Source organism: Hypanus sabinus (assembly GCF_030144855.1).
Source record: "Hypanus sabinus isolate sHypSab1 chromosome X1 unlocalized genomic scaffold, sHypSab1.hap1 SUPER_X1_unloc_11, whole genome shotgun sequence".
Classification (NCBI taxonomy): Eukaryota; Metazoa; Chordata; class Chondrichthyes; order Myliobatiformes; family Dasyatidae; genus Hypanus; species Hypanus sabinus.
The window spans coordinates 412,412-429,117 of record NW_026778959.1 but is presented as its reverse complement, the minus strand read 5'-3'; the positions used below and the strand labels follow the sequence as shown (position 1 = coordinate 429,117).

At 37.0% G+C, this 16,706-nt stretch overlaps 1 protein-coding gene across 2 annotated transcripts in view; it reads left to right on the top strand.

Moving 5' to 3' along the window:
* Window positions 1-16,706, top strand: part of LOC132385586 (puromycin-sensitive aminopeptidase-like) — a 257,048-nt gene that overhangs the window by 72,554 nt on the left and 167,788 nt on the right. For both annotated transcript variants that reach the window (XR_009509200.1, XM_059957751.1), the window contains exons 5-6: window positions 833-940; window positions 16,139-16,339. Coding sequence is in view for 1 of the 2 variants with exons in the window: in XM_059957751.1 (XP_059813734.1) it covers window positions 833-940; window positions 16,139-16,339 (309 nt within the window). In the remaining variant the exon portion in view is untranslated. The remainder of the gene's footprint in view (window positions 1-832; window positions 941-16,138; window positions 16,340-16,706) is intronic.

Sequence of the window (16,706 nt, the reverse complement as noted above, 5' to 3'; positions counted from 1 at the left end):
TGTGCTATACTGTTCCGTGAAAGAGGGTGGGGTAGGGAGGGAGGAGGGTAAAGAGTAGAAGCTGGAAGGTGATATGTGAAACCAAGTGAGGAGGGAGGGGCATGAAGAAAGAAGCTAGGAGTTTATAGGTGGAAGAGGTGAAGGGTTGAAGGAGGAGGAATCTGTTAGGAGAGGACAATGGACTGTGGGGGGAAAAGGAAAGGAGTGAAACCAGAGGTAGGTGATGGGAAGTTGAGGAAAAGAGAAGGGGTGAAAGGGTAACCAGAATGGGAAATAGAAAAAAGAGAGAATAGGGAGGGTGGAGAAATAACTGGAATTTAGAGAAATCAATGTTCATGCCATCAGTTTGGAGGTTACCCAGTTAGAATCTGAAGTGGTGCTCCTCCAACCTGAATGTGGCCTCATCATGGAAATGGAGCAGACCATGGGCCAACATGTTGAGTAAATGATTAGGGTCCAATATGCTGTGCTAATGACAATAGACAAATTCAATTATAGTGTTCAAATGGGAAGTGGTTAAGTGTCTGAAAATAAAGATTCTAGAGCCCTCCAGAGAACTGAATGACTGTTATGTGGAAATTGAAGAATCAAACACTCTTACATATGATGACCTTTCATTATACATTTAATATTTTTATATGTGGGGAATGAACTCTGAATAACTTTTCAAGAGTTATTTGTAGTGATGCATTCTTGTGCATACAGTGCATTAGATATTTAGTAATGTTTGCACTGTTTGAACCAAACTTTCCTTTTCCTCCATCTCTGTGTTACTCTGCTGCTTTTCTCCTTACTCCTCTTGCAGTTTTGCCTAACTTTTTTTTCTTTCCAGCCAACAGATGCAAGGAGAGCATTTCCATGTTGGGACGAACCTTCCATTAAAGCAACATTTGACATCACACTCATCGTTCCAAAGGACAAAGTTGCCTTATCAAACATGGTTAGTACCCATCATTGGTTTGTCTCTCTCATTAGCCCAACGACAAATGGTAGAAGAAATGAGGACCTTGTGATTTTAATTAATAAATCCAGAGAAAAAAAATAAAACATGAAAATTAGTTTGGGGCAAGGACAAGGCAATTGTTGCCTTGAATCTGTTCCACATTCAATAAGATCCAGTTTTGGTCTCAAACAACTTTTTTGTTCTTTATCTATATCCTATGATCTTATAGTTCAAATATCTATTAGCCTTCACTTTACATTGGCATTAACCTATACAAAAGTTTAAGGTCAAAGATTTGTTTGTCCTTTATCTTTTCTGCAGTCGTGCCTTTCTCTTTTTTTTGTACTGTCAAGTTATTGCAACTTTGTGCCTTATTCTGAAGATTAGTATCTTCAGCTAGGTTCAGTATTGTCCATCATCTCCCATTTGGCACTGAAACTCTTCTATCTAAAGCTTCCTAAAATCCAACTGTGGCAGTTCACACTTTGTGGATTGAGGGAAAGGGTAAAAAGGTATTATTGAAGCTGTAAGCATTTTGATTGCCATTCTCTTTCATGATTAATTTTATCCTGAAAAATTTGTTTTTCCAACTGAGAAATCTTAATTATGGTTTTTTGACAGCATATGTTTGTCTCTAGGATAAATACTTTTGTGAATTGGGTAAAGAGTTAATGTCTGTATTAGAAATGGAGGAAGGTTCAGTTTTTTAGTACCGTTTGCTGTTGGTCATTTGGAGAGATCAGTTGGTTGGGCTTGGATAATACATTATCTACTGTTGCTGGAGATCTCTTAGAAACCCGAGTGCAACATTGGAAAGATTTAGTCTTCAACCAAATGCTCTTTTGCCTGCATATGTTCTTCTGTATGAATAGATTTTCAATGTTATGAACACCGAGGTGATCAATACCAGAGAGGTAATGTCTGGGATAGTTGCAGTTAAAAAGCCTGTTTTAACTTGGACAATGAAATTTACAATGAGTGGCAAAATTAGGTGTTAACTTGCAAATCATTGTAATCAAATTGTTTAAAGCAGGGGTTCCCAACCTGGGAGTCCACGGACCCCTCACTTAATGGAATTGGTCCATGATTAGGAACCCCTGGTTTAAGCCATGTGTTCTCAGCTTTAATTGCAGTTACAAGTGTTGTGGTACAAGAGGTGGTCTTTTAAGACTGAGGCACAACAATTTCAGCGCATTTGTGTTATGTATAGTATTCATAGAGCAAGAATGACAATGGAGTAGTATGATTAAATGTTTTTACTGAGATGTTAGTAATGATGCACACTAGGCAACTTACAGTGTGGTAGCATTGAACTGGGCCAGCTGAGATATTTAAAAAAAAAATGCAGTTGAACCCCCGTGCCAAAAGAGAACTTTCTGCCCCAAGGAGACCCAGTCAATTCACTGTATTCAATCAGTCCACGTATGTGCATTTGCCACAGTCTCAGTCAATCCAATACTGAAGCTGACTTTTAAGCTTTAGCTGGTAGAGACCAAAATAGTATCTATGTAGGGAGTAGAGAATCACATTTATAAAATAATGCTGTTGGCTTCTTCCTCTCTTATCTGTGAATAGTGTTTCTTTTGTTATTGTAAATTGATGGTTGCCTTTCCTTCTGGTTGCCCCATCTACCTCTTGTTGATTATGGTCAGTTAGCCAAATGGCATGTCCAACAACTTTACAAAGTCAGAAAATGGTAATAGGGATTACTTCACATCTCTTGGGCTTACTACTGTTAATGGGTATTGGCTAGATAAAGGCACATTCTGGTCTCTCAGTAGCAACAGCTTGGTTGACGTGACTGATTTGTATTGAACAGAGGTTTAATTCTCACAGGCATAACTGATGTGTTGTGGTTCTGAGGTTGTAGCTTTGATGTGAGGCTCAAGGATATAGCGATGATCTGATCTTAGATATTAATGTTCCTTTTACTCTTCTATAGTCAAATCTTATAAATTGAATTAAAATTGATTATTTTCCCATTCAAAGTCAAAGTAAAGTAAATTAATTACAAAGTACCTATATGTAATTGAGATTCATTTTCTTGCAGCCTTTACAGGAAAATAAAGAAATGCAATAGAATTTATGAAAATCTATACATAAAGACTGACAAACAACCAATTTGCAAAAGAAGATTTTGTGCAAGTAAAAAAAAAATAATACTGAGAACATGAATTGTAGAGTCCTTGAAAGTGAGTCTGTAGGTTGTGGAATCAGTTCAGAGTTGAGGTGAGTGAAGTTATCCATGCTGGTTCAAGAGCCTGATGGTTGAGGGGTAATAACTGTGGTGCGAGTCCTGAGGCTCCTGTAGCTCCTGCCCGATGGTGGCAGTGAGAAGAGAACGTGGCCTGAATGATGGGGGTCCCTGATAATGGATGCTGCTTTCCTGTGCTAGCACTCAGGAAGATGTGCTCAAAGAGTTTCTGAATTAATTTGCTATTTACTGTTCACTCTCTATTTGCTTGTGGTGAAGTAGTTATTTCCTGCCGGTCTGAATTACATCTGTTCCAGGTTTGCCTTAAATCAGGACTAAAAATAAGACCTATTTTCCAGCAGCGGATGAGCGCATAATAAAATGTTTTACCAAGGACTGTCTATTCTCACCCACTATGTACTATTCGTGCTATAGTTCCTTGTTTATATGATTTTGCACCCTTGGTGACTCATCTTTGAACCCAATATCACAATAACCTGCAAATTAAATAATTTTATTTCTATTGTGTTCTACTAAAATGTACATGTGTTGAATACTGCAGTCAGCTACTACATTTAGTTAGCATTTAATTATGATGTTATTGAAAAATAATTGCACCTCTGCCTATGATCTAGCTATTTGAAAGCACCTACAGCCACAAATGCCTTCTAATGCCTCCGTTACTTCTAAGTTTTTATTTTCAAGGTTCTCTATGCACAATTCCTAAATTTCATATTTCTGCTGTCGTTGGTTTGAGCTGTGTATAGGAAGTGTTCCTTTTGGTTAGTTACATATTACAAATTGGAAATGACTGAGTATTTATAACTGGCCAAGCTCTTAGTCGTGCAGTACAAAACTGGCCTTTTGGCCCATCATAACAGTGTTGGCCATTAAGTACTCATCTATACTTAACCCTATTTTCCAACACTGGTCCATAGTTTTCTATTCCTTGATGATTCAAGTACTCATCAAGGTACTAAAAATTCTGAGTTAGTGCTTCCACCTGTATATTCCAGCTTACAAACATTGCATGGGTAAAGCTGTTTCTTCCGTAGCTCCCCTCTTAAAGACTGTAAGGCATTGCAGTAGAATTAGATTATTCAGCACATCGAGTCTGCTGTCAGTCCATTATGTTTGTTTTATTGTCCCTCTCAATCCCACTCTCCTGCCTTCTCCCTGTAACCTTTGATGCCCTTACTAATCAAGAATCAAGCAATCAATTCCACATATTCACCATTTCCTGGCTAGGGAATTCCACCACCTCTGTGCTAAAGGCATATCTTTCTAATCTGAGGCCGTGTTCTCTAGTCCTAGACTCCCCACTATAGGAAACATCCTTTCTACGTCCACTCTATCTAGGCCCTTTAAATTGATAGGTTTCATTGAGATTCCCCTTCATTCTTAAACTCCAGCAAGTACAGGCCTAGAGTCATCAGACACTCCTCATAGGTTAACCCTTTCATTCATGGGATCATTCTTTTGAACCTTTCCAATGCCAGCACATCCTTTATCAGATAAGGGGCATAAAACCTCCCACTCGTTACCTTAAGCCTATGTACTCTGACTTTAAATACCTTTTCTTGGCAGGGGTGTGGGGGGAATTTCTTATCTCACAATTATGGATACTTCTGATGAGTTTCATTGCCTCATTCGTCCTCTGTTGCTCCAAGGAAATCCTCACAACTGAAGCACTTCATTCTTGAATCGCTTCTGTATCTGAGCCAGCTGGAGAAAATGGACTGAACAATGGCATATAGAATTTAATGCAGACAAGTCTGAGGTGTTGCACTTTGGGAGGACAAACCAGGGTAGGAATTACATACTGAACAGCAAGAGTGCAGTGGAACAGAGGGATCTTGGAATACAGATCTTTAACTCCTAGAAGATGATGTCATAGATTTGTAAAGGGAACTTTTGGTACACTGAGCTTCATAACTCGGAGTTGGGTTGACCTTGAAGTTGTTTAAGATGTTGGTGAGCCCAAATTTGGAGTAATTTGTGCAGTTCTGGTCACCAAACTACAGAAAAGATGTCAGTAAGATTGAAAGAGTACAGAGAAAATTTATAAGGGTGTTGCCAGGATTTGAGGACCTGAGTTCTTAGGAAGGTTGAATCTGTGAGTACTTTATTCCCTGGTGCATATGAGAATAAGGAAGATTTAATAGAAGCTTATGAGGGGTAAAGATAGTTTTTCTCACAATGGACAGGATTTTTCTCTTGAGGCTGCATGAGACTAGGTCTAAAGGTTATGGGTTAAAGGCGAAAGGTAAAATGTTTAAGGGGAACCTGAGGAGGGCCAACTTCACTCGAAGGTGCAAGTGTGGAACAAACTACCAGAGGAAAGGATGGATGTAGGTTCAATTTCAACATTTACGAGAAATTTGGATAGGTACATGCATGGAAAGGGTATGATGAGCTCCAATCCAGGTGTATGTAGGTGGACAAGACAACATACTATAACAGTTAGCATGGACTAGATAGGCCAAAGGGGTCATTTCTATGTTGTGCTGTATAACTACACTCTCCAATGTATCACATTCCTGATGCAATTTACTTCACTGAAATCTTCTTGCTCAGTCTCCTTGAATTTATGCACAGATGTTAGTCAAGTTGGGATAGTCAGCATAGCTTTGCCAAGGGCAGGTTATGCTTTACAGACCTGATTGAATTCTTTGAGGATGCAACAAAACACATTGAAGGTAGAGCAATGGATGTAGTGTGTATGGATTTCAGTCAGGCATTTGATAAGGTTCCCCATGAGAGGCTCATTCGGAAAGTAAGAAGGCATAGAATCCAAGGAGACATTGCTTTGTTGATCCAGAATTTGCTTGCCACAGAAGGCCAAAGGGTGGTTGTAAATGGTTCATATTCTACATGGAAGACGGTGACTAGTGGTATTCTGTAGGGATCTGTTCTGGGACCCCTCCTCTTTGTGATTTTTATAAATGACCTGGATGAGGAAGTAGAAGGGTGGGTTAGTAACTTTGCTGATGACACAAAAGTGGATAATCTGGAGGGTTGTCAGGGGTTACAGTGTCACATTGATAGGATGCAGAACTGGGCTGAGAAGTGGCAGATGGATTTCAACCCAGGTAAGTTGAAGTGGTTCATTTCAGAAGGTCAAATTTGAAGACAGAATATGTTGTTGATGGCAAGACTCTTGACAGTGTGGAGGATCAGTGAGGTCTTGGGGTCTGTATCCATAGGACACTCTAAAGCTGCTGTGCTGGTTGACAGTGTTGTTAAGAAGACACATGGTGTGAGGCCATTATTTGTGGGAACTGTTCAGTGATGGGGCAAGTGAAGTTATCCCCACTGGTTTAAGAGCCTGACGGTTGAAGTAATAACTGTCCCTGAATCTGTGGTGCAGGGCCGTGAGGCTCCTGTACCCCCTTCCTGATGGCAACAGTGAGAAGAGAACATGGCCTTGGTGGTGGTTGTCCTTGATGATGGGTGGTGCCTTCCTGTGACAGTGCTCTGTGTGGATGTGCTCAGTGGTGGGGTGGGCATGCTATGTTGGCACTGAAAGTGTGGTGGTACTTACAGGCTGGCCCCAGTGTGATCCTTGGACTATGTTGGTCACATGTGACATGTCACATTTCACTATGTTTTGATGTACATGTGACAAATAAAGCAAATCTGTGATGGACTGGGCAGTATCCACTACTTTTTGTTAGATTTTCCATTCAAGGGCACTGCCATACCTGGCAGTGATGCAACCAGTCAATACACTCCCAACACACATCAGTTTGTCAAAGTTTTAGATGTCATGCTGATTCTTTGCAAATCTCTGAGGAATGAGCTGTGCTTTCTTTGTAATTGCACTTGTGTGAAATAATAACACTGAAGAATTTAAAGTTGTTGAGCACCACCCCCCCCCCCCCCCTTCACCCAGATGTGGCCTGATTCATGGAACTCTGGTTTCCTCCTGAAGTCAATAATCAGTTCCTTGGTCTTGCTGACATTGAGTCACTCAGGCAGATTTTCAGTCTCTCTCTATTGTATATACTGATACATCACCACCTTTGATTCACTTTTCTAGATACTTCTAGGTGTAGAAATCCTTGCGTACTTGAATAGGCGGTGCAAGTGGAGTGGTTGTGTAGGAGGTACAGTAGCAGTGGTTAGCATAATACTATTACGGTGCCAGCGATCACAATCAGCATTCAGTTCATTTGGCTGCCTGTAGTGGAGTTTGTACATTCTCCCTGTGACTCTATTTCCTCAGGTGCTTTGATTACCTGACACATTGCAAAGATGTACAGGTTTGGGTCAGTAAGATTGTGGGCATGCTATGTTGGCTCCGAAAGTGTGGTGGGAGGGGCGTCACGTGATGACGTAGGGTCGAGACGTTGGGAATCCATCTCCCTCGTAAAAAGTAATGAAATAAGGTTTAAATGAAGAAGAGTTAACAAATATCTACTAGAAACTATTTATAAGTAACTCAGGATTATCTTTTGATATGGCTCCTAAACTGAAACAGAAGAAAGCTACTACTTTGAAGACTGCGCAAATCGGCGGAGAAAAAGGCCTAACTGTCTCGGCGAAGCCTCGGACTCAAGTTGGATCTCCTCCCGGCGAATTGCATGGCACTTCTGATGATGCAGGACCGGAAGTTGCAGCAAAGTCGGCGGTCTCCAAGAAGAAACGGCAAGAACAATGCATGCGCGAAAGTATGCATGAACAGATATTAACAAAACTACAAATCCCAACTACGACTGGAAGTGAATCGGAAGTAGAATCAGACTCTTTGGGAAATTCAGTGGAAGAAGAAGAGGAAAAGAAGGAAGAGATTAAAGGAGACATAAAAGATATCCTGATATATATTATGAATGAATTAAAAGCTATAAGAAGGATGCAGAATACACTCGATAATGTGGTGGAAAAACAAATGAAGATGGATAATAAAGTTAAAGAGATGGAAGTAAAAGTGGAAGAAAACACTGAAAGAACAGATAAGATAGAAGACAATAATCTTGCCTGGACAATAGAAAGAAAACGGATGTTGGAAAAAATAGATGCGCTTGAAAACTCTAGTAGACAAAATAATATCAAAATTGTTGGTCTTATGGAAGGTACAGAGGGAGAAAATCCAATAAAATTCTTAAAAGAATGGATTCCGAAAATGTTAGAAATGAAAGAAGGAAGCCAAGTAATTGAAATTGAAAGAGCACACAGAGCTTTAAGACCAAGACCTCAACAAGATCAAAATCCAAGATCAATTTTGATAAAATGTTTAAGGTACCAAGATAAAGAAATGATCTTGAAGGCAGCTACTCAAGGTGCTAAAAAGAGAAATGGGCCATTGATAATAGGAGGGAAAAGAGTTTTTTTTATCCAGACATAAGTTACGATCTTCTGAAGAGGCGGAAGGAATTTAATCCAGTGAAAAAATCTTTATGGGAAAAGGGCTATAAATTTTTATTGAGCTATCCAGCAAAATTGATAATTTTCCTGGATAACGAAGAAAGAAGATTTTTCGTTGACTACCGGAAAGCAAAGGAATTAGTACAAGAATTACCTGAAGTCCACGAAGAAGTAAAGAATTATAGAAATTAAATGGACTAATGATGAAGACTGAAACAAGGTTGGACTTGATGGACATTTATATTAAAAAAATAGTTGAGCATTAATTGGAGTAGAGACATTATTTTTTCTCTTCACTAATATATTTTCTTTTTTTTTGCGGGGGAGCTGGAAGAGCTCCTGATCGATGGCTGCAAGTTTCACGTGTACAATCATGGTGATTGCCATGATCCGTAAAATGGGGGGGGGGGTAATGTTGTGTTCTTTTTATTCGCAACATTAGTGGGGGGGTACTTTTTTTTTCTTGTATATTAGTTATCTATCTTCTATTTTTCTTCTTTTTTTGCCTGGATGGTTGGGGAGAAACTCATAGCAACATGGAGAATTTTAAAGAGTTCCCAAGGTATTATGAATGATTAATTTACTTAATTTTTTAAGTTTTAATGTTAATGGAATTAATGGACCTGTGAAAAGAAAGAGTTTTAACATATATTAAGAAAATGAACGGAGATATAGCTTTTTTACAAGAAACACATTTAACAGAAACAGAACATAAGAAATTAAAGAGGGATTGGGTTGGAAATGTCATTGCAGCTTCATTTAATTCTAAATCGAGAGGAGTTGCAATTTTGGTTAATAAATCTTTACCAATTAAAATACAAAATGTAATGATTGATTCTGGGGGGAGATATGTGATTATTGTCAATTTTTTTCAGAATTATGGACTTTTATGAACATTTATGTACCAAATGAAAATGATGCAAAATTCATACAAGAAGTTTTTTTGAACTTGGCTGATGTACATGATAAAATATTACTAGGTGGAGATTTTAATTTTTGTTTAGATCCAGTTTTGGATAGGTCAACTAAAATTGCTACAAAATCAAAAGTAATAAAACTAACTTGATCATTAATGAAAGATTTAAACCTGATTGTTATATGGAGGAAAATTAATCCAAGAGAAAGAGATTATTCATTTTATTCAAATGAAAAATAAAATAAAAAAAAATAAAACTTAAGGATTTTTTTTATTATCAAAAAATATTCAGGATAGAGTGAAAAGTGTGGAATATAAAGCAAGAATACTGTCAGATCATTCCCCCTTGATAATGACAATGATAATGATGGATAAGGAGGAATCGACTTATAGATGGAGATTTAATTCAATTTTATTAAAACGTCAATATTTTTGTGATTTTATGAAAAAACATTCAATTTTTTTTGGATACAAATTTACATTCAGTTGAGGATAAAATTGTATTATGGGAAGCGATGAAAGCATATTTAAGGGGTCAGATTATAAGTTATACATGTAAAATTAAGAAGGAATACATGGCAGAAATAGATCAATTGGAAAAAGATATCATAAAGTTAAAAAGAATCTCAAAGATATGACAGAAGAAAAACAAAGACAACTTGTTAATAAAAAAACTACAATATAATACACTCCAGACATATCGTACAGAAAAAGTAATTATGTGAAGTAAACAGAAATATTACGAATTAGCTGAAAGATCACATAAAATTCTTGCTTGGCAGTTGAAAACAGAACAGGCTTCTAAAACAATAATTGCAGTTAGAACGAGTGTAAATAAGGTTACTTATAAACCTTTAGAAATTAATGAAACTTTAAAAAAATTTTATACTGAACTATATCAATCAGAATCACAAAATAAGATTGCTGAGATAGATAAATTTTTATCACAAATAACCCTTCCAAAATTAAATTTGGAAGAACAGAAAGGATTAGATAGGCCCTTTACATTAAAAGAGATTGAAGAAGCTATAGGATCACTTCAGAGTAATAAATCCCCAGGAGAAGATGGTTTTCCTCCTGAATTTTATAAAAAATTTAAAGATTGATTTATTCCTCCTTTTATGGAATTAATATACCAAGTGGAAAGAATGCATAAACTCCCACAATCTTTTTTAACAGCGATCATAGCTGTATTGCCAAAAAAAGATAGAGATCTTTTAAAACCAACAACATATAGGCCTATTTCTTTGTTGAATACAGATTATAAAATAATAGCAAAAATTTTATCTAATAGAATATCTAAATATTTACCAAAATTAATACATATGAGTTAGGAAAATCTTTTATACAATGGATTAAAACCTTAAATACTAATCCTCAAGCTAAAGGAGTTACAAATGGTCAGATTTCAACAAGATTTTGCTTAACGAGGTCAACTAGACAAGGCTGCCCATTATCACCTGCTTTATTTGTATTGGCAATAGAACCATTAGCTGAATTAATTAGAATAGATTCAGACATTGGGGGCTTTGGAGTTAATAAAGAAGAATATAAGATTAATTTATTTGCTGATGATGTTTTGATTTATTTAACAAACCCATTGCAATCTTTGCAAAGATTATCTTTTAGATTGGAAGAATATGGGAAAGTATCAGGGTATAAAGTAAATTGGGATAAAAGTGAAATTTTACCCCTCACCAAAGGAAATTATAATCAATGTCGATTAGTAACTCAATTTCGATGGCCAATAAACGGGTTAAAATATTTAGGTATTAGAGTTGATAACGATGTAAAAAATTTATATAAACAAAATTATTTGCCATTATTTAAAAAAAAGTAAGAGGATCTTGATAAATGGATGATGTTACCAATAACATTAATAGGTAGAGTTAATGCTGTAAAAATGAATATATTTCCTAGATTGCAATATTTATTTCAAACTTTACCAATACAATTACCTCAGAAGTTATTCAGAACTGAATAAATATGTAAGGAAATTTCTTTGGAAAGGAAAGATGTCAAGAATATCATTGGAAAAATTGACATATAAATTTGATTTAAGAGGGTTACAACTTCCAAATTTTAAGAATTATTATAAAGCAAATCAACTTAGATTTATTGCATCTTTTTTTGATGAAGAAAAACCGGCATGGATTAGAATAGAATTAGATAAGATAGGAGAAAATATACCAGAAGATTTTATATATAAATGGGAATCTAAATGGATACGGGAAAAAAAGAAACTCCTATATTAAGACACTTGATTGATTTATGGAATAAGGTAATATGGACGATGAGATAAAGAAATCTTTATTAGCAAAAAGAACTTTAATTCAAAATAGGCTTATTCCTTTTATAATGGATAATAAACTTTTACATAATTGGTTCCAAAAGGGGATTAAATATATAGGTGATTGTTTTGAAAGGAGGTATATTGATGTCGTTTGATCAATTAAAAAATAAATATAAAATATCAAATAACACTCTTTACTGTTATTTTCAATTAAAGGCTTATTTACGAGAAAAGCTGGGTCAAACAATGTTGATGCCAAAATCTAGTGAAATAGAAATATTAATTCGAAAAGGAAAAATTTTAAAAAATTACATCTTGTATGTATAATTTGATTCAAAAACAGACAAATCAGGAATTCATAAATCAAGACAAAAATGAGAATTTAATTTGAATGTTAAAATTGATGGAAAAAGCTGGTCAAGATTATGTTCTGATAGTATGATAAATACAATAAATGTTCGACTTAGATTAATACAATATTATTTTTTACATCAATTATATATAACACCACAGAAAATAATTAGATTAAATTCGAATATGTCTGACCAATGTTTTTGATGTAATCAAGAAATTGGTACTTTTTTACATTCTACTTGGTCTTGTTTTAAAATTCAACCATTTTGGATAAATCTAAGACTTTTATTGGAACAAATTACTGGAGTACAACTCCCACATAGTCCAGTATTATTTTTATTAGGAGACATTGAAGGGACAATACCGAAACTTAAATTGAATAAGTATCAGAAAGAATTTATAAAAATTGCATTGGCAGTAGCCAAAAAAGTTATTGCAGTTACTTGGAAATCTGATTTATATTTAACTATGGATTGTTGGAATAATGAAATACATAGTTGTATTCCACTTGAAAAAATTACATACAATCTAAGAAATGAATATGATATATTTTTGAAAATTTGGCTCCCATACCTACAAAAGATAGGATTAAATACATAGGTCCTTTGAAGATAAAATTATAAAGTAATTGGGGAAAGTAAAAATAAATATTAAAATTATTTTGAACTCCATGAGCATGTGGGGATCCTCCGATATCCAGGCAATCTTTCTCTTTTTTTTCTTTCTTTAGATAAGGGTTAAGGGGGGGAGGGTTAAGGGGAGGGGGGAGGGTTAATATTTTTCTCACTATTTATCATCACATTTCTTTGTAATTTTCTAAAATTTAATAAATAAATAAATTATTTTTTAAAAAGAGGAAGAAAGTGTGGTGGCACTTACAGGCTGGCACCAGTGCGATTCTTGGTCATTGACACATGTCACATTTCACTATGTTCCGACGCATATGTGACAAAATAAAGCTAATCTTTAGATCTTTTATCTTTTATGTGGAGAATGCTAAGCTGAGAGAGCATTACCGTCTGGATATTAGGGTTTGCAGGCTGATGTGAATCTTCGCCTCTGCTGTTGTACTATTGACTGCCAACCTAAAAATTCCTATCAGAAAGTAAAAGGTCCAGTAAAATATTACTTTCACTGGAAGACTTTAACTCTAACTTCAATCAAAACTGGAACTTTGTAAATCATCAGAAAGTTGGTAGTCAGTCTATTGCTGGTCTCCCATTAAGGCTGTTATTGTAGTTATGAAGTACGGTTATTTGTCTTAAATGTCATGTGTTCCTTTTTATAACAACTTGTGTAGCTCTCTCACAAGTTTCACATGTCTCCCCATCGTCATGAGAACATAGTAGCACAGTACAGACCCTTTGGCCCATGATGTTGTGCCGATCTTTTAACCTACTCAATATCAATCTAACCCTTCCCGCCTACATAGCCTTCCACTTCTGTCATTGATGTGCTTACCTAAGAGTTTCTTAAATGTCCCTAATGTATCTGTCTCTACCACCTGCAGGGTGTTCCACACACCCACCACTCTCTGTGTAAAGAACTTGCCTCTGAAATCTCCTTGTACATTCCTCTAATTATCTTAAAATTGTGCCCTCTGCATTAGCCATTTGCACCCTGCAAAAAAAGTCTGGCTATCCACTTATTCTGCACACTACTAATCTATCAGCTCTAAAGAGAAGCCCTAGTTTGCTCAACCTATCCTTATAAGACAAAGCTTTCTAATCCAGGCAGCATCCTGGTAAATCTCCTCTGCAGCCTCTCTAAAGCTTCCACCATCTTTCCTATAATGAGGGGAATAGAAATGTATGCAATATTCCAAGTGTGGACTAACTGAGGTTTTATAAAACTGTGACATTACCTCACGGCTCTTGAACTCAATCCCCTGACTAATGAAGGTCGACACACCTACATGATCTTAACCCTATTTTGTGGGATCTATACATAGACTTGGACCCAAAGATCACGTTCCTGCACACTACCAGGAATCCTGCCATTAACCCAATATTTGGCCTTCAAATCGGACCTTCCAAGGTGAATCACTGCACACTTTTCCAGGTTAAACTCTGGCACCTCTCAGCCCAGCTCTGCATCCTGTCAATGTTCCACTGTGACTTACAACAACCCTGTGACACTTTGTGTCACCTGCAAACTTACTAACCCACGCTTTCACTTCCTTATCAAAGTCACTTATAAAAATCACGAAGAGCGGGGACCCAGAACAGATCCTTGCAGAATACCACTGGTGTTCACTGGTTTTCAAGTTCAAGTTTGTCATTCAACTATATACAAGAATATAGCTAAATGAAACAGTGTTCCTCTGTATAGCACATATAGTTATGATAGCAGAAAAACAAGTCCCTGAGTGTCATGGGCTATAGATTGATGTCCTGGAGCCACGTTTCTCAAGAACAAGGTGCTTCAGTTCCTCAGCAAGCACTAGTGCAGCTGTGGATGAACACAATCCAGCTAGTTTTCCATCAAGCAAACACTGGAGGGCATCACTGACGGGTGGGGTTAGCATGCCCACAGAGACATCTGCTCTCTTCTACACAGCTCCCGACATCTCCTCTCCCTAGTCAGCTGCAACAAGTGACACCACGGCATGAGGGTCTGGTCCGCACAACAACCAAGATATCACAGCTTTCCTGCCATCAGTCTTGCCAGTAACCCAGTGAATTGGACTTGGTACTCTGTTGCCAATGTCCAACAAGGTCTTGCGATCACAGCTGCACTGAATAAATTTGCTCTGATTGTAGCTACTGTGGTCATGTGCAGACTAAAATGTGGATTTGTTAGACTTCAGTTCTTGTTTCCTCTCATCATGCATGTGCTTGGAGCAATTTAAAACAAATCTCTTAAATCATTTTCTAAATTACAAATGTCATCCTAACTGTTAGAGGAATGCACGCAAACTTCTGGAGCAACTCAGCAAGTCAGACAGCATCAAAGGAGAGGAATAAAGAGTCGATCTTTTGGGCCGAGACCCTTCATTAGGAGTTCGGGTCCTAATCTTTGCAAATGTTGTGGGTGATCTGCTCACTCTGGTATCTGGAGCTGTGAGGCAACAGTACTGATCTATAATCAAATGTGGTGACAACCAATTTTCACATTGCCCATTCCCATTAGCAGCAGTGAGATTTCCTTTGTTGCAATGTAGGTTGAAGGATGCTGATTTGCCATAATATTCCTCTATTGATGAAACAAAGTGATCTATCATGAGAGAGCAGCTGGAGCTGTAGTTTTATATCTCATTGACATCTGTCATGTCCAACACTCAAAAATCATAACCTTAGAGACTACAAATTGAACTCAGATTTCTGATGTGAGCAAGGATGCTTATATTGATTGAAGCGTGATTTAATATGAGATTAGAAGGAAATGCAATTCTGAAATTTATGCTATGTCAAAATCTATTCATGCACGATGTCAGTAAATTTCAAAATACCTGAGTAACTCAGCAGGCCAGGCAGCGTCTATAGAAAGGAATCAAGAGTCAATGATTAGGACTGAGGCCCTTCATCAGGGCATTTCAGGCCAAGGCCTGAAATGTGGACTGTTTATTCTTTTTCACAGATGCTACCACACTTTGTTCCTCCAGCATTTTGTGTGGAATTAAGTGGGGTTTGAACATAACCATAATTGAGTGTCCAGTGGACTTTGCTGAGTAGAAAATTGGAATTTTCACAGTAGCATTGTGGATAGCACAACACTATTACATCTCAGGACATTCTGGAGTTTGGGGTTTCGGTGTTCCAGACTTTGTATGTACTCCCTGTAAACCATGGGTTTCCTCCCGCAGACCAAAACATACCAGTTAGGAGGTTAATTGGTCATTGTAAGTTGTCCTGTGATTAAGCTTGTGTTAATTAGGTAGGTTGCTAGAAATGTCAGCAGGGCCTGTTCTGTGCTTTATCTCTTTAAAAAAAAAATAATAATAATTCAAGGATTTTTTTCCCTAAATATTTGAGTATTTTCAGGTGAAACATCTTATTGTATTATGGCTCCATTCTGCAGCTTGTAACCCGATCTCTCTCTCTCTCTCTCTCTCTCTCTTGAATGTTACAGAATGTGATCGAACGTAATCCTTATCCTGATGATGAAGACCTGGTTGAAGTCAAGTTTGCCAAATCTCCAATAATGTCCACATACTTGGTGGCATTTGTGGTTGGTGAATACGACTTTGTGGAAGCCAAGTCATCAGATGGCGTTCTAGTTCGTGTCTACACACCCATTGGAAAAGCGGATCAAGGAAAATTTGCTCTTGAGGTTGTTCTTGTTTTTGTATACTTCAGTATTCCTGATCTTAAATGGAGAGGCTGACGCAATAGAACTTTTCCTTGAACTCCCCAGTTCCTTGAATGAAACTCAGTGCTTTGTTGCTAACAAAGGTCGCCTTGGAATAAATAGATGGAGGCCTCGTGCTTCTGAATTTTGTCATTTTTTTTTACCATTCCATTGGTTTTTCAGTAATACATCTCACACTGTATTCCAGCTGCCAAGGTTTAACTTGCAATTTGTGAATTCCCAGCAACAAGAGACACAAAACAAAGTTCCCAAATGCTTCATGCAGAGCAGAGATTCAGAAGGGCAAAGCATTTGGTTAATGTGTGGTCACCACTGTAATGACAAGTAC